The sequence below is a fragment of the Mauremys mutica genome, chromosome 21 (genome assembly GCF_020497125.1).
Source record: "Mauremys mutica isolate MM-2020 ecotype Southern chromosome 21, ASM2049712v1, whole genome shotgun sequence".
Classification (NCBI taxonomy): Eukaryota; Metazoa; Chordata; order Testudines; family Geoemydidae; genus Mauremys; species Mauremys mutica.
The window spans coordinates 6,026,534-6,050,406 of NC_059092.1; the positions used below are offsets into that span (position 1 = coordinate 6,026,534).

The 23,873-nt window shown below is 40.4% G+C and overlaps 1 protein-coding gene and 1 long non-coding RNA gene across 6 annotated transcripts in view; one reads left to right on the forward strand and one right to left on the reverse strand.

Annotated features, from left to right (window-relative positions):
• The window catches only part of CFAP74 (cilia and flagella associated protein 74), a 97,926-nt gene that overhangs the window by 13,862 nt on the left and 60,191 nt on the right, over nt 1-23,873 (forward strand). For all 5 annotated transcript variants that reach the window (XM_044995848.1, XM_044995850.1, XM_044995846.1 and 2 more), the window contains exons 5-10: nt 5,555-5,653; nt 11,998-12,102; nt 17,893-18,066; nt 18,365-18,475; nt 20,108-20,210; nt 21,079-21,236. In XM_044995848.1, the coding sequence (XP_044851783.1) occupies nt 5,555-5,653; nt 11,998-12,102; nt 17,893-18,066; nt 18,365-18,475; nt 20,108-20,210; nt 21,079-21,236 (750 nt within the window). The remainder of the gene's footprint in view (nt 1-5,554; nt 5,654-11,997; nt 12,103-17,892; nt 18,067-18,364; nt 18,476-20,107; nt 20,211-21,078; nt 21,237-23,873) is intronic.
• LOC123354161 overlaps nt 8,077-23,873 on the reverse strand; it is a 115,212-nt gene continuing 99,415 nt past the window's right edge. Inside the window, exons 3-5 of the long non-coding RNA XR_006574638.1 lie at nt 15,422-15,625; nt 9,674-10,029; nt 8,077-8,204 (exon numbers count right to left, since the gene is read on the reverse strand). This is a non-coding gene — a long non-coding RNA (uncharacterized LOC123354161). The remainder of the gene's footprint in view (nt 8,205-9,673; nt 10,030-15,421; nt 15,626-23,873) is intronic.

A 23,873-nucleotide genomic window follows, 5' to 3' on the forward strand; every position in this document is an offset into this window, starting at 1 on the left:
CCTCCAGCTGCAATGATAGTCCAGGCAGGACATTAATTACTGTGGATGAAGGAGCCCATCATCCCTCTGCTAGTCCAGGGGCAATTCAATCTTTTCTTTACACAGGAAGGGTGGGGGCTGATGGAGCTCAGCCCCCTGTTGCAATGATGAGGACGGTTACCAGCCATACTGCACCATCTACCATGAAAAATTAGGGCCAGGCGCCCTTGATCGACCTCACAGATGCTAGTACGCATGGTTACCAGTCCTTTTGCACTGCCCCATGTGCCAATAGGCTGATGATGAGGACGGATACCAGTCGTTTTGTACCATCAGCCATCCATAGCGTGGGGGGAGCACGGATGTTGGTGTTGAGTGCTGCACCATCGCGTCTATCTGCAGCATTCAGTAAAGATAGGGTGACATGTAAAAGAGTCAACAGAGGATTGTTTTCACTTCTGGTGGTGGGTGGGGTGTGTGTGCAAATTGCCGAACTATGCCCTGACCCACCGCAGACACCGTGTTTGACCCTAGAAGCATTTGGAGCTCATCCAAGAATGCAAATACTTTTCGGAGACAGCAGGAACTGTGGGATATCTTGCGTCCTCATTCCCCCCTCCCTCCATGAGCGTCCATTATATTCTTTGGCTTTCCGTTACGCTCATCACGCAGCTGCATGCTGAGTCTGTGCTATGCCGTCTGTCCGTGGATTTATTAAAAATACTTTGGACCAGGCGCACCATAACAGTAATTCCACTACTTAGATGCATGAGTCTCCTAGCGAGATCACCGTGAGGACGGGCACTGAAGGAGATAGAGAGCGCATGCTGCGTGAAATCTATCACGAACCACGGACCGATGCAGCCGTGCTCAGGGAGGCAATGCTCCCTGAATACCGCATGAAAGCCTCGCGCGGAAAAGGGTGCTATCACGGAGCACCCAATAAGGCAGCTCTCCCCAGGAACCTCCTGCTGATGCTTATCGATTAACGGAAGGAGAGCTTCGTGGAGATCTCCCAGGAGGATTTCTGTTCTATCACCATATATAGAGAGACCTCCTTCTCACACACTTCAGATTCCTGTTATATTAAGAATAAAAGTTAACATGGTTAAAGCACTTACCGACTGCTCCTTCCCCTGATTCAGGATCCGGGTTCATGGCCGGGGAGGGTTGGTAGGGGATCTCCGTGACGGTGATGAATAGATCCTGGCTGTCGGGGAAACCAGCGTTGTAAGCGCTCTCGCCTGCCTCGTCCTCCACAAACACTTCCTCATCTTCCCCGTCCGTGAACATCGTCGAGGAACTGTCCGTCGACACTGTCCCATCATCAGAGTCCATGGTCACTGGTGGGGCAGTGGTGGCAGGCTCCGTAGCGTCCGTTTGCCGCTTTGATTTTTTGGTAGCCTTGTCTGGGGTCCTTGGTTTTCAGGCGGCGATGCGTTGCATGACGGCTGTATCCTCTGTCTGGATCATGGCTTTGGAGACCTTCTCGTAGGTCTTTGCATTCCGTTTGTTGGAGCGCAGCTCCGAAAGCACAGACTCCTCGCCTCACACACCGATCAGATCCAAGAGTTCCCGGTCAGTCTATGCCGGATCCCTCTTTCTATTCAGAGATTACATGAACTCCTCTGCTGGAGAACTCTGCATTGCTGCCGGTGCTGCTGAGCTCACCCCGATGTCCAACCACGAAATGAGATTCTAACTGTCCAGAAAGGAAAAGGAATTCAAATTTTCCCGGGTCGTTTCCTGTGTGGCTGCTCAGAGCATCGAAGCTCGGACTGCTGTCCAGAGCGTCAACAGAGTGGTGCACTGTGGGATAGCTCCCGGAGCTACTAAGTTCGATTTGCATCCACACCTAGCCTAATTCGAGCTAGCCATGTCGAATTTAGCGTTACTCCACCTGTCGGGGTGGAGTACCAAATTCGAACTAAAGAGCCCTCTAGTTCGAATTAAATGGCTTCCTGGTGTGGACGGTTGAGCGGTTAGTTCGAATTAACACTGCTAAATTCGATTTAAAGTCCTAGTGTAGACCAGGCCTTAGGGATTTTTAAACGGAATTAATCCTAATTTATAAGCACTAAAAATCCCTTTTTCTGAAACTGAACAAGACTTAATTGTTTGAGAAATTGCTTTTTCATATTGAAAATATTTTCCCATTGCTTTATGTTTTATTAGCAGTCATGTACAATCAAATGTGGCCAGCTCATACTGTGTATGCACAATGTGTAATGCAACAAAAGGAATGAGAAAAAAAGGCAAGTTAATCACAAAAGTTATATTGGAGCTGCCAAGAAAAATTTCATCAGCAAGTTATATAGTGAGTTAGGAGTGTTTGGCATTGGGAATTAATGCCTAGGGATTGATAAGTGATCAGCAGAGATTATGAAAACTCAAAGAAGGAACCATTATTGCAGCTGTTCTGTTGTCTATTCTGATTGTTAATTCCTCCATTCTGCCCCTCAGGACTGCATAGTTTAAATATCATGTTAATTTTTTAAGTGAATGAAAACTTAGTTACTCTTAAAAACTAAGAAATTGCAAAATAAACCAGGTGGCTTGCTTTTTGGCAGTGCAATCAGGGCCGGCCTTACAGGTGGGTGATGTGGGCAAGCACTCAGGGTGCTGTGGTCAGGCGGATGCTGTGGTCAAGGAGTGGGACAGGCCTGGGTGTGAGGCCATAGAAGGGAGCTCGGAGTAATGGGGTGTGGGGGAGGCAGTGAGGCCCAAGGATGATGGGGAGTGTGGGGAAGCAGTGAGAGCCAGGGGGTATGGGTGGGGAACCCAGGGAAGAAGTAGATGCCTGGGGCGATGGGGGGGTGGATGGAGGGTCAGGGAAGGCAGGGGGGGCTAGGGGTGCCAAAATACAAGTTCGCCCAGGGTGTTACCTGTACAAAATTCTCTAATACTCACATACTCTAGGGACACCCATGTTTACCCAGTTCCTAGGGCTCAAGGTGGGGCTCCCTCTTAATTTAGGCACCCACCCTTACCCCGTTCCTAGGGCTCAGGGCGTAACCTTACGCTCTAGGGCACCCACCTTTACCCTTTCATGGGCTCAAGGCATAACTCTCTTAATTTAAGCACCACCCTTTCCCTTCCATGGGCTCAGGGTGTAACCTTACACTCTGTGGGTTTGCGGGGTCTTTTACCAGTGAAAGAGCCTTACACAGTAATATCTTTAACCTCTATTTAACAACGATTACCAAAAAAAGAATGTGCATGCTAAGCATACAATGCTCACCCCTCCCAATAAGGCAGATGCAGGGCCTGCGCAACCCATTAGGCAACCTAGGCGGTTGCCTAGGGCGCTAACGTTTGGGGGGCAGCGACCGCGGTGGCCAAAGATCCGGCCACTGCAGTCGTCACTGGTATTTCGGGGGCGGGACCTTCCGCCGCCTCTGTCGGGGGTGCCATTTTGGGGGCAGGACCTTCTGCCGCCTAGGGCTCCAAAAAAGCTGGCGGCGCTCCTGGGCAGATGAACTTTTCTTGATGGCCAGTCAGGATCAGGTCATCTGGGGGACTCCAGCTCCTGCTCTGCATGGTGTGGTTGGCAGGGTGTTGAGGTCTGGCAGCTCTGGTCTTGGGGCTGTCCTGGAGTTGGTTCCAAAGAACTTCCTTTTGAACCCCCGTTTATATAGTGAAACTTGAATCTTGCTTAGCGGTACCTTAATCAATCATTTTACTAAATTATTACTAAACAATGTTTTAACCAGTCGTAACATAAAGAGCCTTGAAGTGAATACAGGCAGCTTATGTTTGATGCAACACAGAAGGGGAAGATGGTAGAGGGAGGCAAAGAGCGGGGTGACATGGTCAAAGCAACAGTCTAGAACAGCGGTTCTCAACCAGGGGTTCGGGTCCCCCGGGGGGGGGGAGGGGCATGAACAGATTTCAGGGGATCTGCCAAAATAAGTCAGAGAGCAGGGGGCAGCATTAGGCTCACTGGGGCCCAGGGCAGATGAATCCCCATCTGGGGATTTGACTCAGTAATTATCATATTTCAAGTGACTATTCCAAATTATTAGAAAAAAAGAAGTTGTTAGTTTCAGATTCTGTAACATTATGCAGAAATGAACATAAATTATAATAAAAAGGTAACGAGGAAATTTTGATTCTGATGAACTATTGCTATGTAACTGGGAGGAGAAAGTTTTAAATGAACTGTTTCTGTGAATTTATAAACAAATGGTGCTCTTGAATAGTGAGATGTTGTAACTTAGTATTAGGGTTTTCAGCTTTTTTTTCCTGTTATATTTCAGGGAACTTTTTTGGAAAATAAATATAAATCTGCAAAGCTCAATATTTCTAGACATTTCCTGCCATTTAGTCATTATCCTCCCAATGTGTGCACTCAAGATGTCAACTCATGTCCTTCCCAATTGTGCAATCATCTTGGAGTGGCAGGAAGTTGATGGCAGGGAGTAGAGAGGCCAACAGCTGCTTGCAACATTTTTTCATCGTAAACAAAAACTAATAATTATCACTGCATCTTCCTTGAAAGGGGGCTTTTATTGGTAAATATCCATGCAATTCTTAAACTGGAAGTGCCATTTACAACGGCACTTGAAGCTCAACTGCATATGACCTACTTTACAGTGACATGCTGTGAAAGGTTTCCCTCATCAATTGCTATTATTTTGCAGAGCAAGGATAACAATCTTTGTACTTCATTATCAAACATAATTCTATGAACAGTTACAAATGTCTGGGGGACTGGGTAGCTTAGATTTATAAAGGCATATATGGAGTCTTTTAACTTTGGGTCACTGGTTCAAAAGTGACCAAAAGGCAACCATCTGATGACTATTTGGTAGCCTGAACTGGTGTCTAGTTCCTAGTGGGCTTCTGTCTACTCATCAACTAAAATCACTGTCATAACTGCAGCAAATTAGACCCCCTTATTGGCAGTCTTAGCACAATGGGGCCAAAGATTAAACTGGCCAGACACACTGAATTTCCTATTTACTGCTCAAGGGGGTCCCTCCAGAATTTAAGGCAGATTGCCACGGTGTCATACAGAAATCTGCACTGTTTCTTCTTGTGCTATACTTGAATAAATAAAAACTTCAGGTTTTGTGCTGTCAATATAACAATTTATGAGTCTGTTCCAAAGCCTATAGAGATCAATAGAAAGAATTCCAATGATCTCAGTGGACTCTGGATCAGGTCCTCTATATGGAGCATAACATCGTTTACCTTTAATTATATAGATAGTTTCACTGAAGTCAGTGGGACTACACGTGTACTTAAAATTAAGCACTCATCTTAAATGTTACATTGCATGAAGGCCAAAAAGTATAAAAACCAAATTACAAATATGCTGGAGGAGGCTAAATTTTAAAAATGCTCTTTATTTATTATCATTCATAGATGCTACTAGAGCTCTGAATGAAACCAGAATTAATTAAGAAGTTATATTTTTTTCTAAATTCCTGGTACAAATACTTTAAAGTTAACAAGTGCCTCTAAAGAAACTCTTGATAGGATCCAGCTATGATCCTAAGAAGCAGAAATGCTTCAAGAGAAGGAGTGGGAAACATACCAAATATAAATAAGGATATTTTGTTTGTTTCAGAGAAGAGCTCAGTGCCTGCCAGCTGCGGATCGAAATGCTAACAAAAGAACGAGAGTGCACAGAGACCAAAATAGAAGAGGAGAAAGAGGCTGGAAATACGTAGGTAGAGGGTATTTCTGGTTGTCACAGATTATTGACATTCTCTGTGTTTACACATGGGGAGGGGAAGGTAATGAGGTAAACTTTGTGACCTTTTCCCTCTTCTTGTTATTGCTGAAAATGTTTGATAACATTATTAAACATGTTCTTGAATCTATCAAATGACACCTAATAGGTCAGTGTTAAAAGTCATTGCCATTATCAGGATAAAAAAACAAGCTGTATTATCTCAGTGGGCCATGACATCTGCCAAGGAGCATTGCACTGTCATACTGTGCTTGGAGAACCAATCAGATAGGTTAGGTCCCAAGTTGGTGAAGACTAAGTGATGCAATTACTCTCCAGGCAGCTTATTATTCACACCAACAGTACCTTCCACTTGATATACAGAGCAGCAGTTCAGTAGCTCGGGAAAGGCTCCTCTGTGCAGTTTCCTGTCCAGAGGTAAGATGCTACTAGGGCAATTGCCGTGGAGAAATAAGTGAGGATTGGGGGTTAAAGGAATGTTTCATGACAGCAGATATTTATGAGCTAGTCCTTTGCATTTGGACAACACTGACAAGGTAGAATGACCAAATGCAGTATTTCTTAATAGCTAGAGTAGGGAACTAGGTGTCAGAACTCATGAATTCTTTACTTTGTTCTGTCACTGACTTGTGTGACCTCAAGTGGGGTCATTCTGCCTCCATTTACTCATCTATAAAACGGAAGTGATAATTCTTTAGTTATCTGAAATTTGGTCTTGAGAGATCCCTTAAGAACGGCCATACTGGGTCAGACCAAAGATCCATAGTATCCTGTCTTCTGACAGTGGCCAATGCCAGGTGCTCCAGAGGGAATGAACAGAACAGGTAATCATCAAGTGATCCATTCCTTGTCAATCTCATGAGGAGCTCAAAGTAATTTACAAACATTAAACACTCTAGGAAACTGTAAAAAGGTGAAGTGTGAGATAAGTTAAATTCTGAATCTAGCGCTGTGTCCTGCAAGTACACATTCAGATCCAAATTCTAATCCAAAATTTTCCACAAATTTAAGTGTGTGGTATTGTGGGTGTTGGACCCAGAGTTGTGGGTCAGGACCATACTGAATTATGATAATATCCTAATATTATATATAGGATTTATTGTTCCAGTGGTAAATATGGTAAAAACATTTTGCTTCTGATTTCTGTGTTATTCTCATGCCCCTTATCCCAAACATGTTTTATTTTAGTAGACAAACATATCTTCTGCTCATCTTTAAAAAATAATAATAACCCCATCAACTAAAATGTCCTAAAATTATTATTAAACTACAATGCTCCATCACAAAACAGATTGCAATAGGAAATTGTTTGTTGCTTACCATAACTAAGTCATGCTAATTAGGAGCGGGTTAGTTGACACTGTTCTTCAGCCATACCTTTGCTCAATTAAATTAATTAAAGTTCACAGTGTTCTTTCAGAAATAATTAGATTGTTCACAATGCCATTAACAATTACAACAAACCGAAGAGGAGTAATAGATACAGCTAGTATCCTGTCACCTGAAATATCCTCAGACTCATTCTGTCTCCTCTTCAACAAAGAGGCCCAAATTCTGTCCTCATTTACGTTGATATAAATCTGGAGGCCCTTCATTGGTTTCCAGGCAATTACTCTGTATTTATACGTGTGTTATTGAGGGCAGTGATTAGTCCAGAATCTGCCTCTTTCCTCATATTTCCATTTATTTTTGACAGATGCACATTAAAAATACGTACGTGCACTAACCTAATCTAAAATACTTTAAAAAAGAAATACTATACCCAAAAGCTATGCACAAATTATGATAAAAAAAAAACAAAACCAAATGATGACCATCAGTTTAGTCATTTTGTGAGAGATAACAGTCTACTAAGGATTTATGGGAATTTATCTTGTGACTCCTATAAGAATCACAGGTATTACTGGGAATACAAACATGCCTCACTTGGAGAATCAACCCATGACAATCTATTGTTGTCATCATTTTATCAGTGATATATACAATGTACCTGACAGTCTCACTGAAGAATATCATATATACTTTACCAATGAGTTTTTATATATTTGCCTTATACAGATACAGCCTGTGGCGTTTTACAATGTAGTCCACAGATGCACTAAATTTTTGTTTGGATGTGTAGCCTTGTAAATTACTAATCCCAGGATACAATGCACTGTCTTAATCAGAGTCACCTTCTCATATCAAGACAGAGCATTGCATGCTGAGACCTGTAGTCCATACAGATGCACCTTAATACTGGAAGATGAATTCCAAAAAGAAGGTATCTGCATTTTGTTCATTTTATGCAAGTTTGTCATTGTAGCCCTCAGCTGGGCAAAAACTGAGTGCCATTGACACAAGGTCCACAACAAAAATATGATAATCTGAAAGAGAATTTAATTACATTTGTATACCTTTAACTTTGGTTGACTCTTCCAACTCCCAGGAAAGCCCCTTGATCATGTTCGTCATTTTACATGAGGGAGGACTCTAATTTTTAGCCTTACACAAGAGGCTGGAATGTATGAAAGGGATTTTCAGCCTGGGATGATTAAAATGTAGATTTAAGAAATGTATGTACTACTATAGTACAAATAAAGTAATCTTAACATATATAGTTAGTTTGGTTTACATTTATCATTCCTTCCACCCACCATTCATTTAATCATCTGGTTAATATGGATCAACTGACATGAGAAGTACACTATGTCATTTTTAGTTTTGCTACGCTGATGCCTGTTATGACAAGGAACTGATACTTATATATTCTATTTCTCTGTGTCGTATGTTTGTGAAATGCACAAATGCAATATAATACAATAGCAGCTACTGAGCTACTCTGCTGTGAAGTGGGAGGGAATTTACTGGACTTTTTCAATTTGTTTAAATTGAAAGCAGTGGGTGGTTTGTGTGCTGGTATCCAATGTATTATGAACCAGCTTTGCAGCTGCCACTGTGCCTGTACTATTCTTCAGGTTAATAAAATGTCTCAATGAATAAACTAATAAAGGTAACAATTGCCAAAACAGAATGGCTAATAATCAAAAACAGTAGACTTAGTGGTGACACGTGCCTAAATGTTTAAGGAAAATGAATTCCTGTGTAGTAGACACTACTCCCTAACATATAGTTTGCGTGTGATTGAATTTCAGATTCTTTGGGCAAGTAAACATAAGAATTTTTTAAAAGAAAATTATAAAAAAAAGATGTAGTTTGATTGTCTGAAGATTCCAGGGAGTGGAGTTTGCAGTGTAATCAGGTGAAATAGCTGAATTAAATATTTTTCTGTCTTTTGCACAGAAATGTACCGTCTGCAATAACAACGTCCTGTTTGGTCCCATATGGCTTCTAGAGTTAATTTCCATAGTTCTTCCTCTCAGGAAGTCTTTATGGAGTAGTTTTGAGACACTTTCGTGATTTATTGTAGAAGAAATATGCTCAGTATCAGATGCCCTATAATTTAAATAATCATTAAACAAATGCTAAGAAGAGCAACATAACCTTTATACTTATGCCAGGCCAAGGTCTAATCTGCAGATATGTAACTATGTAGCAGTTAGGATAGCAACTGTCATAATGGTCCATTACAGATATTTGCTGCTTAAAAATGGAGTAGGAAGATATACCAAATTCCTGGCTTAAAGACTTAAGTAGCATGACATTTTAACAGTTGTTAAAATATGAATTATCATTAACTTAGCATTATTGGTACCTATGCAGTGAAATTTGGACTTAAGTTAATGACAATGTTAAATTTTGCTGGAGATGCAAATGATAAATGTGTTTTCTATTTAGTCAGGTTCAAGTTACTATTCAATAAGCCTGAAATAATACAGTACTTTAGGTTATGGCTACAAGTGAGTTTGCGCCCTGTACTGCATATTACAATGCACTGGTTTTGTTTTTAAGTTGTAGGGCTTCTGTGACCAATGGCAGAATTAGCCACTTCACCACTTTGGGCCTCTGTGTCAGGGCCGGGTAGTGGGTGGCCTGTGTGTATGGGTCACTTACCACGTTGTGGTCAGGAGACGAGCACAAGTCAGCGTCGAGCTGGGTCACAATACCAGGAAGTCTGGCACCAAGTTACAGGCAGGTGGCAGGGACGAACTGGGATCAGAAGGTGGAGTCTGGGGTTCACAGCAAGGCAAGGTGTGGAACAGACCCAAGCAGGCAGTCTGCATAATTGCTCAGGCAGCTCTCTGCGATGGCTTCCTGGCTTATATATCAGCATGGGCCGATCAGTGTGCTGTGGGGGGCCACCACCCAAGTCCAGCTGGGCAGTACATGCTGCAGTGTCTAGGGTCGCCCAGCAGAAACATGGCCTCAGCTTCCAGTGATGATATGGAAACGTCAGCAGCCTGGAACCCCTGTACAATAAAACCTCAGAGTTACGAAAAACAGAGTTACGAACTGACCAGTCAACCACACACCTCATTTGGAATCAGTAGTACACAATCAGACAGCAACTCTCTCTCTCTCTCACACACACACACACAAGCAAATAAAGTACAGTACTGTGTTAAATGTAAACTACTAAAAAAATAAATGGAAAGCAACATTTTTCTTCTGCATAGTAAAGTTTCAAAGCTGTATTAAGTCAAGGTTCTTACACTCAGTTTGCTTATTTTTCAAACCTGGGATACACACGTAGCCAGCACAGGTATATGTACAAATTAAATCCCTTGCAAACCCTATCTCGAGGGCCTACAGGGGACTTAAGTTGTGCACTGGCCTTCTGCACAGGAGTGTATTTCATCCTTGGAGAAGTAAGGACGACAAGTGGCATATATGAATCATTCATTATAAATTACATTCAAATGGATCAGGTTTCAGTCCAGCTGAAAATACACATTTGTGTATGGTTCAGGTTTGAAAGTATGAGGTTTATATTATATTTAGTGGACACATTTTTTAAATCAGTGTAAGTAATTGCTATTAAAACAAGCCTGTTAAACCCAGGGCAAAGCTACCTTTAAATATCAGTCATTTTTTATGCTTTCTAAGGTACTCAAGCTAGTTTTGATACTTAGCTCAGTACATAAGAACGGCCATAATGGGTCAGAGCAAAGGTCCATCCAGCCCAATATCCTGTCTACCGACAGTGGCCAATGCCAGGTGTCCCAGAGGGAGTGAACCTAACAAGTAATGATTGAGGGATCTCTCTCCTGCCATCCATCTCCACCCTCTGACAAACAGAGGCTAGGGACACCATTCCTTACCCATCCTGGCTAATAGCCATTTATGGACTTAACCTCTACGAATTTATCTAGTTCTCTTTTAAACCCTGTTATAGTCCTAGCCTTCACAACCTTCTCAGGCAAGGAGTTCCACAGGTTGCCTATGCGCTGTGTGAAGAACTTCCTTTTATTCACACAGCGCACAGTCAACCTGTGGAACTCCTTGCCTGAGGAGGTTGTGAAGGCTAGGACTAAAATAGGGTTTAAAAGAGAACTAGATAAATTTGTGGAGGTTAAGTCCAGTAAAGCCCATTTTGGGGTGTACAGAGCATAAGAAGCAGGATTAGCAAGAGACAGATTGTCAGCAGAAAGTACTCATTTATTCTGTTTATTACCAGCAGTAAGACAATGCATTCAACTAACTGCAACTGTTGAAGTGGCTAAAGGCCTGATTGCAAGCACTGAAGGGAGAAAGATGGAAATGAAGGAGATTTAAATTCCTGGTTGTTATTTGGGTCAGTGAATTAAACACTTCTTTTTCCTGTGGAAAACTTGATAGAATGGAGGCTCTGGGACAGATTCTCTGCTGGCGCAACTCCATTCAAGTCAAGGGATTTACTCCAGCTGAAAGTTTGGCCCTATGTGGCCTTTTTTCCATCCTGGAAAGTTGCCAGTCTCAGTTCTCCTTGGTTACACCAGTGCAACTCAGCTGAAATAACTGCATTTGCACCGATGCAACTAGGAGCAGAATTTATCTACTCTGTATGCCCAAATCTTGGGCTGGTACATGTAAGGTTGTATTATCATTTTAAAAGACATCAACCTTTGTCCTATTTGTTTTCCTAAAATTAACTACATAATTGATATTTATCAGCATTAGAAATTACAAATCACTTTAAAATATGGCTGAATGTTGGTAACATGCTCTCATCTTAATTTTCAATTAACCAGTAGATAGTAGTTTAATGAGATTGTGCCTTTCAGAAGAGAATGGACACTTTAGGAGCCATAATTGAAAGACATTACATTAATATAAATTAGTGGAATTCTAAAACAAATGTCTCAGCCTTATGGCACCTTAATTGTTTCTGGAATTTTTTACTTTAAAAGGTTTTAACATACATTATTTTATTTATTTTTTCTTTTTAAATTTAACAGTGCTGCCATATTCCGCCTACAGGCAATGCACAGACGACTGTGTGCTGAACTGGGGAATGAAAAGGACCTTGAGTTGAAAATTGCTTCGATGCTGAAAGAAAATGTGTAAGTTAAGAAGTGAGAAAGAATTGAAGGGACTGTTCTTCATTACAGTTTTTATTACAGCAATTTAGCCCAAAGTCTTAAACCAACTTATTGATTAATTCTGTTTGAAAGGAAGTGAACATAAAGCATGGAAATATATAACAGATGATATTTAAAGTGATCCAAAAATTAGAGGCAGCAAAGCTTGTGACAAAGTTTAAAGGACATAAGTTGTCATTTTCTTCCCATCCTACACCATTTGCAATACTGTCTTAGAAGCTTGAAAATAACCTCTCTCTGTATTCATTATGTAGTTTTGTGGCAAACATTTTTGTGTGTGTGTGTTCTGAAAGGAGCTGAAATGCAGACAGTTATTTTAGCAACTATTACTCCTTCAGTGTATAGAACAGGTGCCTTTATCAGGCTTAAACAGCATCATTAGAAATGTGAGCACAGCTGTAGGAATTGCAGGCCAAATTCTCTGCTGGTGTAAATAAGTGTAACTCCTCTGTTGCTGACCTTGAGCTGAAGTAGTTTAACCCTTGCAGCCTGAGCAGAAAGACACACATCTGAAAAGCAAAGACTTCAGAAATTGACCTTTGATACTATCCTACTACACCAGCAATATTCCTTTTGCATAACAAGTCACTGGAGTTGTGCCCATGTAGATAAACAGATAATTTGACCTAGAATTTGGTTCATTGCAGTGATAGTGGAAAGAAAATATTGTCTCTTTGTAGATCCCACTAAATAGCATTTATTGCTTTTTCAAATGTTAATGTTTTTGAGTTCATATTTTAATTTTGTCTGTGGCAAAGGTGTAGTGGATTTAATAAAATCTCACATAGACATTCTGACATTTGTCAGGTTAAAAACAGTTTCAAAGTAGATTTTATTTTTGGGCTAACCTACTAGAGAGCACAACATCAAAGAGTCAGTAAAATCAACAGCAGTGCTTCCATTCACTTCTGTGGGATTGGGATTTGACTATTTAGTGAGACTATTGCATCCTAGCTCTGAAATACACAGGAACTTGTATCTTTTACTTACTGTATCTTATCAATTTGCGTGTTTGTTTCCCATAGCAACTTATTGATAAAGGAATTTGTACTGAGAATTTTTTTTTAAAAGTGCTTCACTTTCATAGCATCTCCAGTCAAGGAAACAGTTAAGTTCAGGGAAATGTCATCACTCTACTTCCATGATAAAGGTACATAAAGGCACCAGGATAAGGCAGGTATCTGCATCTCATCATCAGTTTGCGAAGAGCTGCTGTTTTCTAGTGTACCAGAGGGTCCTATCTAAGCTAGTGTGAATTTTCAAAAGGCATTGCGAGGTTAATTTGAAGGGACAATGTGACAGTTGTCACCATTGTGGATCAGTTGAAGGACAGTCAATTCTTTGTGTCTTTCAAAATGAAAGAGGCCTTATAAAACACTGGTGCATATGGCCAGAGATTTGACAAGAGATGACCCCTCTCTTGGTGACCTTGAGATGAAGCAACTTGACCCCCAGGGGCATGTTTGCACTACAGTTGGGATTATTTCTCTCAGTCCAGGTGGACAGCCACATGATAGCTCTGCTGGAGCTAGCACACTAAAAATAGCAGTGTGGATGTTGTGGCATGGGTGGCACCATGCACTAGCTAGCTGAGTATGGACCAAAGGGATAAGATAGGCTTGTACACATATGGCGAGTGTGTGCTGCAACATCCACACTGCTATTTTTAGCATGCTGTCTGTCTACCAAGGGCAATCTTCCAGCTGCAGTGAAGACATACCTTAGAGTCTGAGCAGAAAGAAACACATCTGAAAAGCAAAGACTTCGGAACCAGACCTTGGATATTTTTGCCACCACATTAGCAGTGTTACTTTTGCAGAACAAGCACTCTGCATATTTATGTGAGGGAAGTGTATTCTATTTTTGTCAAGCTCTCCATCCTGCAGATGCCACAGTTTAAACTTGAATAGAGTCATTCCTCGGCTGTTACATAAAAGTTTTCCTTCAACTTTGTGCTGATGTTGGGGCCACATTGGGAAATTGAGTAAATATCTGTCAGATTCAGCATAGTAAGCAAGAATTTTGAAAGACACCTGGACACTGGAGGTTAATTTATATGAGTTAAATTCTTTGCTGTCTTTTGGAGAAACCAAATGCTTAATATACAAGGACCACAGACTGTGTCTCTGTAAGTTAGGTATTTCCTGACTGCAACTTCTCTAACTTGCTCTGACTCACAAGATGTCTAAAGAATCTCTTGCAGATGTCAGAATTGATTCTTGTTTACAAAAGAAAGTGCTGCCTGTGCTACTGTTCCACCATTTCAAGCACATACCCTACTCACTCTTTTGACTTGCGCTTCAGCAATCCTTCTCTTTCTTTTTCAGATGTGAGAAAAACACTAGGGACGTTTCCAAAAATCTCCTAATGTCAGCATTCATAGGTTAACTTGGGTTTCTATTTCTCCCCTATTTCCTTAGCATCCACCGTGTACTATCCACTGAATGAGTATGATGCCGTTTACCAAAACATTAATGTCTCCAAATGTTGATTTTATATAAATTGCTATATAATATTTTGGAGTAACTTACACGAGCTTCCACATAAAGCAAGGGCTTTGGGGAGTAGTGCTTGACCTCACATATACCCATGCAATTCCCTGTTTTGGAAATGATTTGTGGGCCAGATCCTTAGTTGCTGTAAATCAATGTAGCTCTGTTTATTACAGTAGAACTATGGTGATTTACACCAGCTAGGGACATATAGGTCCTTGTCTCACTCTGAAGTAGGAAGAAAGGTGGAGTGAAGTAGACATTTCTCCCTGTGATCCTTAATAGGAAGATTCTAACGTCTATCCTTCAATGTATTCTTACTGAATACATTATAATGACATTCCTCAGGGTGCAGTCTGGACTGTTGAACAGCTGTGTCCCCTCAATTTTCCAACCTGGGGTGCCTTCTACACTGCTTCGCTGTTAGAGCAAGCACTCCTGGTCTGCTCTCACACAGCCTCTAGCATGGAAATTACTCCCAACTATACTGTAGGAGTGCTATGATCAGCCACCCTTGAATTACACTGCAGAGCAACACCAGCAAATTCCCAGTCTCAGACTTTCCCCCAGAAATACGCATCTTGTACTTCCCATCCCTCTCCTGGGCAACACAAGCCCACTGTTTAGATAAAACAATAAAACAAGTTTATTAACTACAAAAAGATAGATTTTAAGTGATTACAGGTAATGAAGCATAAAAGTTAGAACTGGTCACAAAGAAATAAAAGGTAAAACACAACACCTAACTTTACAAGCTAAAGTGAATTCAAAGCAAAAGTCTCTCTCACCACGTTCTAGCAATATTACTGGTTGAATTCTTTTCAGGCAGAATATCTCCCTCAGTCCAGTGATGCTTCCTTTGTCCTTCAAGTATTGTCAATACCGTGAGTAGAGAGGAAGGGAGAGATAACTTGGGGTGTCTGTTCTCCATTTGTATACTTTTCCCTCTTCTTTGAGAATCATCTCCAGCTGGGGTTCAGGAGACAGAAAGTCTGTGGGGACAGGAACCTCCAGCTTATTTCTTTGACAAGATGTAAATTTCTTGCTCACACCCTTTTTCTTGCCAAAGAATGGCCACTTAACCAGGTGATAATCCATTTGATTTCATTGACACCTGGCTGAGGTGCCAGTTTGCCTTTTACCTCAGAGGAAGTGGTTTGTAGCTGCTTCCCCAGATTTGGAATATGTTCCAGTAACATCATATAGTAGAATATTAAAACTTTACATACAATGTTGCCACACATATTTTACCAGGATAATAATGATCAGCAAATCATGAATTTTCAGATAGCTTACAAGGCATAGTTTATACAAACTGTATCATAGCCTTGAAAAAGGGGTGGATGTAGGAATGCAGACTGTTACAATTATGAACTGAATAATATATAAAGAATTGTATCTATGCAGATTTACTTAGTTTCTAGTTCTTAAAAGGAAATGAAGGGGATGCAACATCAACAACCATAGAAAACTGATGCTGATGAGTGTTTGTAGCAACATAGGTAACATGTATCAATTAGTGATCATCTCAAGTGTGCAGGTCACTTAGGATAATTAACTCTCCCTGTATCCCATTTGGAACCATTCTTAGTTTGAATAAAACAGTGTTGTGTTATTAGCTGCGGTCTCCCAGGCACCACTTAGAGAACTATAATACCAAAATAATAGAGACAGTTCAGCATCATTCTGTATTTTTCTGCTAAATTAACATTTCATGCTCTTAGTTGATGCATCACAGTTACAAAATTATTCAGATGATAAAAAAATAAAATGATATCTTTACAGAAGGTAGCAGGCAAACCCCTTTATATTTTTGCACCAGCAGTTCAAATACTAATGCAGCCATATCAAAGCCTGAGCACAAGCAGGAGCTTATAGACATGCTTAGCCAAATTATTAGCCAGAAAGTAGTATATCCTACTTCAGAATTACATAATAGCTTTAAAAAGCTTCTTTGATGCTTTCATTTGGTGTGTGATTTGCATTAAACCTAAAAAAAAAAAAATGTTGTTAAAGATTGTGACAGCCAAACAAGCCAAACAGATAAAAACACTTCCTGAAACAAGGCAAAGAAGTGCTAGGTAAGTTGTGCTTTCTAATTCCTGATTCTATCTGAAAGCATTAGAATGTCCTAAGACTTTCACTTTTGCAGAGAATAGTTCTCTCCACATTCTGTGTCTGCCTCAGTCATATCTCTTTGTAACATGATGGGTAAAATTTTCAAGAGCACCAAAGTGACTTAAGAGCCTACATCCCATTTAGGCACTTAGGCCCTGATCCTCATAGGCAGAGGTTTTCAACCTCTGGTCCATGGACCCCTGGGGGTCTGCACACTATGTCTAAGATTTCCAAAGGGGTCCACACCTCCATTTGAAATTTTTTAGGGGTCTGCAAATGAAAAAAGGTTGAAAACCACCGATCAAAAGTATTTAGGGATTTAACTCCCATTGATTTCATAGATCTGGGCCTTCGGAGCATAAGTTCTATTGAGTTGGGCTCCTAAATGTCTATGTCACTTTTGAAAATGGGACTTCAGGGCTAATTTTACTGGATGTGAATGTTACAATTTCCAGGTCTGGCAGGTTCACATATAACAGGACCCCACACATTTTTCAGTCTCATGCAGTTCTAGGGCTCCATATTGTCTGTGATATGCACACAGGTTTCCCAGAGACTTCAATAGGATTTTACCCTAACACTTTGTCTCTGATCTTCATGGATGTAAGGGCATGGATATTTACACTCTAACTCAGATTTAATGTCCTGTATCACTCTTTAGCATCCTTAATGCACCCCTCATCATGGTATCTAGGCACCTTGGTCAAAACTCAAAATAGTCAACTCTAAGGACCATCACTGAAAAAGCTTACAAACAAACTAGGTGGTTTTGAATAAAGAAAGCATTAAAAGCATTCTTTACTGTCGAGTAAACATTCTGCCTTTCCTTATATTGGGTAAATACCAGCGTGAGGAAAAAGAGGACTTTGAAGAGAAATATAAGTGACCTCTCTAAAAATCAGAAGTATTATTAATACTAGCACTACCAGGATTTTTAGCTATAATGTCCGTTGAAACTAGCAGGGCGTAGAGTAAAACATGGCTGAACTTCCTTTTTCACTGTGGAGCTGGTAGCACTGAATATGTGTAATTAATTGATAGAATATATGTAATTAATTGATCTGCTTTTCTTTCCCCAACTATCTTTGCCCATTTCATTTGGGTCCCTTTAATGAAAAACACCTCATCCTGTGCTTAAAAGGTATGAGATGTGGCAGATTGAAATTGAGCAGGGGAAATTTGGAAGCCTCCGGGAGCAACTTGAGCAGGATGAGGAGGAACTAGAAAGACATTGCAAAGAGCGGGTGGAACAGAGGATTCAGAAAGAAAAGACTGCAGCCCGACTGGCAGAACGAAAACAACAGGTTGGAAAAAGGTAAGCACAATAACTGATAATCCACTTTCCTTTCCCCAACTATCTTAGCCCATTTCATTTGGGTATTGGAAAGGTTTGCTAACTCAAAGGATGCTAGTTAGGAAGGCTCTTCATATAGGTACTCACCACAGAATATTTACACAGAGAAATACAATTAAAGGGGCAACATAAACCAATGGCAACAGTCCACAATCCTGCAGCCCTTGGGCAAGCAGAGGACCCCTTGACTTTAGTGGGAGCTGTTTGTACATCAAGACAGGAGGACTATGCCCAGTAGGTTTTTATTTGTGTTTTGCAGAAAAGAAATGGAAGCCTGGGAGGCGTATGAGAGAAGACATCAAAAAGTAGTCGAAGATGCACACAGGAATCATGAGAAAGCGGTCCAGTTTCTGAAAAAATCTATGTCAAGGTTCCATTAGCTTTTCCCCTTGCTAGTGTCAAAACACAACTTCTGAAATGATTCCTGATCCTCAGCCTTTAAGAGTAAACATTTTACAGCTAGTTTACATTGTGACACTTAGCCCTTGTCTACACTACAAATTTATGTCAACATTGGCTTAGGGATGTGGATTTTCCACACCCCAAGTGACATGGTTATACTGACCTAACCCCTGGTGTAGACAGCGGTAGGTCGACAGGAGGGACATAGCTACCACCTCTCAAGGAGGTGGACTACCTATGCTGATGGGAGAAGCTCTCCCATTGGTGAAGGTAGCATCTTCACTAAGTGCTACAGCGGCATAACAAGTGTAGACAAGCCCTTAGAAATCTCCAGCCATACCACTTAGTGCTGTGATCCTGCCAGGTCTCACAAGCTAAGCAGGGACTTGAATAAGAGGCCTCGGAGGAAAATCCAGGTAGTGTGGGTGAATCAGTAGTTGGGATCCTTCCTTTTGAGTCTGTTGTGACAATGTCACTCTATGGTTTTAGGGGGCACTGTATTGCTGGAGGAGTTGAGTTTTGATTTAGATATACAATCCTGGACACTCATAGGCTCATCATTCCCTTGACACTTTTTAACTGGGGAAAAGCCGAATTCCAAATCAAATGATTACGTATCTGACTTACCTCTGACGTTTCAAATGGATATGGTAGTTTTCACTGTGTCTACTAAAACTGCTGCACAGTGTTTCTTTGCACTGTTTATGTTACATCTCTGCATTGTACTTCAGTGGTAAATGAGATGAGCGCACTCTGTGTTGCTTTATGTTTTTGTAAATAACTATTGTTAGTTTTTATTTTTATGCCAGAAACTCTCTACAAAATATTTGTAAATCAACTTTACATGTATATTAGAACCTTATACATTGGAAAGGTAATTGTATATTTTCCCTATTATTCTTTAGTTTTTTCTTTGGCATTATGGACAAGGTGCCAACAATTAAGTCCAGTGAATTCATTACTTGACTGTTCTTGCTGAATCTTATATCTCAAGCAAAATATATTGCATCTACTAGAATAGAATCTAGGATCATAGTAGTTAGAGATGGAAAAGACCAACTGGTTAAAAGATTAACCAAATATATTTTTCTTTATTGTTAATATTTAAATTCATGTTAATAGTTATGGGATTTTCTCAGGCTTGATTTGGGGGATACCATGTATGAAAAAGCCCATATTTAGGGGTGTATTTGTAGTCTGTAAACAGTAGAGCAACTTATGCAAGCATCAGCCTTTGAGGGTTTTAGTAAATGTCATTGTATGTCTTGGTTATATAACCAACACCTGAATTTTTACTATATTTAATGGCTAGACATTGATCTCGATATGGAACACACCTACTGATAGTCAAAGTTTAAGAAAATACATTGTTGAGCAAACTATCTGAAAGACTTTGTGGCCCTTTGAAACTTAAATGGTTCTAAGTAGAAGACTCTTCCAACTGTTCTATTTTACTGTGCCCATTATCATAGAAAACACAGTGTAACCTACAGGAGGAATGTTTGGCAACATTAACAATTACTGTTTGCCAGGTTAGCCATTTTAATGCTGAATGCTTCACAGCAGGACACGAACCTGAAAGGCTTTATTCTACCAACAGAATTCGTCAGAAAGAAGCAAAGGAAGAACTGAAAACTCAGGAGCATATGGAAAAAAGGATGCAAGCTGTGCTGTCCCTGAAAAACAACATAACTTCCAATAGGGTACCTCTACGACTGCTAAGATTAGTAGTGATGCAATCGATTCTCTGGAGTGACAGATTTTAATGAAAACCATTTCAATGTTCAGCATGCCCCTGGTATGACATGACCTAGGAGTCTAGTGACTAAAGGTTAGAGTCAGACTCAGGGCCAAATTCAAATACCCTCACTCTCATTGAGTAAGTACCTTATTCCATAAGCAGTTCACTTACTTCAGTGGCACCACGCCTAGAATATGGTATTCCATGAGTAAAGGGATCAGAATCTGGCCTATAGGGTGGTTGATTGTCTTGCTCTTAATACAGAAATACTTTATATTAAAATAAAAGTTAACATAACATAACAGTTAAAATAGTTTAAACCAACAGGAAAATGAAGAAATTCAGATTTAAGGCTATCATAATTTTGTTTTACCTGTTTGAACCTATGTATTCCAGAGTCTGAAAAGATGGTCTTAACTATCTTAACTAGCCACTGATTGTATTATAACCACCAATGCCTTCCACATGTTGCATAGAGTAACTTGTTTCAGGGGAGGGCCCTGGAGAAGGAGGTTGGAGGTCAAGAGACATGGTTCATGCATTTAGTCCTGACCCAGCCACAGCTCTTTGCCAGAAGCAGGAGTAATCTGTGTGAGCTGGGGGTGCAGTTGACTCAACTATTGCAAATAAAAAAAGGTACAATTAAAGGATTTTCAAAAACCAAACAAACCCAAAGACAAGTTCAACTATTAAAAAGAATAAAGCAACCTCTTGGTAGAAACATCCACCACTAATCTGTGAATAGAGAAAGGGACTAAAATCAGATTTTGTATGTTGTATTCCATATTGTGTGAGTAAAATGTGTAACTGTTATTTGCATGACTTTGTAGGAAACCCTTCGAACCCTCCAGGTGAGGGACAAAGCAAAGGCTCTTGAGGCAAAAAAGCAAGAGATGAAGATGAGAGGGGCTATTCTGGCAGAAGGAGGTGACGTCACCAAGGAGATTTTTCTCCATAAACAGCGTGTTGAGTTAGAAAGGCAGAAGCAGTAAGCAGTCATTTCTTCGTGTACTTTTTACTCCAGGTCGATACTCATACAGGAGTGAATCTCCACCTCACTCCACTCAGAAACTGAAAACATGAAATCTATATTGCTGTTAGCCTTGCTACCCCAGGGAACTGAACTGATTCTTGGAATCTTGTGTAGCTAGAAAATATCAATCCAAATCCTCAGATCATATGAATTGGCAAAGCTTTATTGACTCAAAGAAGTTAGGTTGATTTATATCAACTGAGTATTTGACTCAACTGTTTTTCCTTATAGTTTAAAAAAGTGTGAAGGAGTCACCGGTTCATCCAAACCATGACCCCAACCTGCCACTGCAGTTGTGCAGGTATAACTTACCACGCATAAAGACACCCATCGAAGTCAGTGGAGCGCTGCATGGGAGTCAATCCACATGGATTGAATTGCAGGATCGGGGTCTTTGTTAAGACCAAAGTTGTTGCCATCTAAGCATGACTAGATGGCCCACATGAATAGGTCTGAAGTTTTGTCCATTCTGTGGCCAGGTGTCCATGTCATGAAAACCTAGCAGATGGAAGTGGAACTCTTATTGACAGATGCACCAGTGAGGCTGTGGATGACTGGCCAGGGAGACTTCTAGGTTAGGACTGAAGCAGATTGAGGAGGCAGTGTGGGGACTAATAACTAATGCACTTGATATCCGTAGAAATAGAAGACTTCAATCTTTGGAGCTGTGAACCAGCCACTTTCACCAGCACTAAATGCACATTAAAAAAATTAATGAATAAACATTCTGCAGGAGTTATGGATACTCTGTCCTTGAAAAGACTGCCTTTTTTTTTTTTAGGCTTAATCCTTCATCTTTTTCACTATTTCCCCTTGTAATTTACATAGCAGTCCCAGTGTGGATCACATGTTCTGCTAGACTTGCTATTGGCTATATATGACAGTATGTTGCTCACAGCAGTTCCTTTCTAATTTCAGCTATTACTCTGCTAACTATTTTTCCGAGTGCCTTTGTTTTTCTCTTAGTTCTTTCTTCCCATAACAGAGATGATCTGTGCTCTGTCTCCTATCTGAGTCTCAACCTGAGCATATGTCCCTGGATTATTTGCAGAATAATTAATTCTTTAACCATTGGAATCTGTAATTTAATTTGTGCTGTTCAATTTAAAAAAGATAGCAAAATTACATATAAAATGTGATTTAGGGCTAATATGATGTTCTGTTATTAAACTTTCTGTAGACTGCAATGTAAACTCATGAAATAATTGTAGGGAAGAAAGATGGTCTTTAGGTAAGGCACAGCACTGGGAGTCAAGCATCCGCTGCCATTTCTGGCACTGCTACTTTCTGTGCCTCGGTTTCCCCAAATGTAAACTGGAGGTTACGCCACATAACTGCTTCACGGGAATGTTGCAAGGCTAAATTAACTGTTAATAAAGCAATTTGTGATATAAGGGTCAATATATAAGTGCAAAAGATAATGTCCTGCCTATATTTAGAATCAGCAATCATTTACAAGCAAATAAGTTGAAAATGTAAACCTCAGAAGCTAATTGAATCTTTACTATAAATAATTTCTGTTTCTGAAAATTATACAGAACCTAAAGGAATATAGATGAAAGAAATAGAAAAAGCAATTTTTCCTGTGGATTCTGTTAATTCCCTTCTCAACAGAATGGCTCCACCAACACACACATTTTTTTAGCTTAGCATAATTGCCCTAGACTGCTAGCTAAAGTCTGTACTTTAAAGAGATATGGCTTCAAAATCAGATAATTTCAGACAGAAGTGTGTTTTCTATTCCTACAAGTAACATTTAAGATTACGATAACCGAAAGAGAATAGAGAAAAAATTTCTTCCTGCTTTTTCAGTTTGTTTACTTTGTGTGTTGACTACACTTTGGTTATAGTCAGTTTCAACAATATTTGGTTTGGTCCTTGATACAGCACAGGGAAGAGAAAGAACATTTTAAAATATAAGAAAATGTTATTGCAAAAATCACGGAAATTGTCAGAGGGATTTAGGGGCAGACATAGGATCTCAAATTACTTCTCTATTTTTAAGGTACTTATATGGTCTCCATTACCATGGTATCTGAGCATCTCAAACTTTGTACTGTATTTATCCTCACAACATTGCTGTGAGGCAGAGATGTACTAGAACTACTAAAAGCACTAGAACTGCTAGTATTGGAACTGAGGCATAGAGACTGAGGGCTTGTTTACATAGCATGGCAAATGCACATTACACGGGTGTGATTTCTAAAACACGCTAACCTGTTGTATACTAATTGTTCCATGTAGATCCCGCTGGTGTGCACTAAACATTACCTACTGTGCTTTAACATAGTATTGTTGGGTACTGTTAGGGGGCTTATTCCTTCACCCTCTCACTTCTCTGGTCCTTCTCGCATGAACAGAGAGCAACAATACCCGAAGTCCAAAGGCGCAAACAATTCAATGTTTATTGGGGTGAACTTCCAGCAAGCATGATTCCAGTTTCTTTCCTCAGTGTCCCCCTTCCCAGCTCTGACACCACAGAGCCTTGCCTATGTCCCTGTTTCTGTTCCCATCCCCTGTTCCCATTTCCCCCTTTAGCCTAACATGATCCCAGTTCCCCCATTCCCAGTCCCTGTTCCCAACCCTCCCACC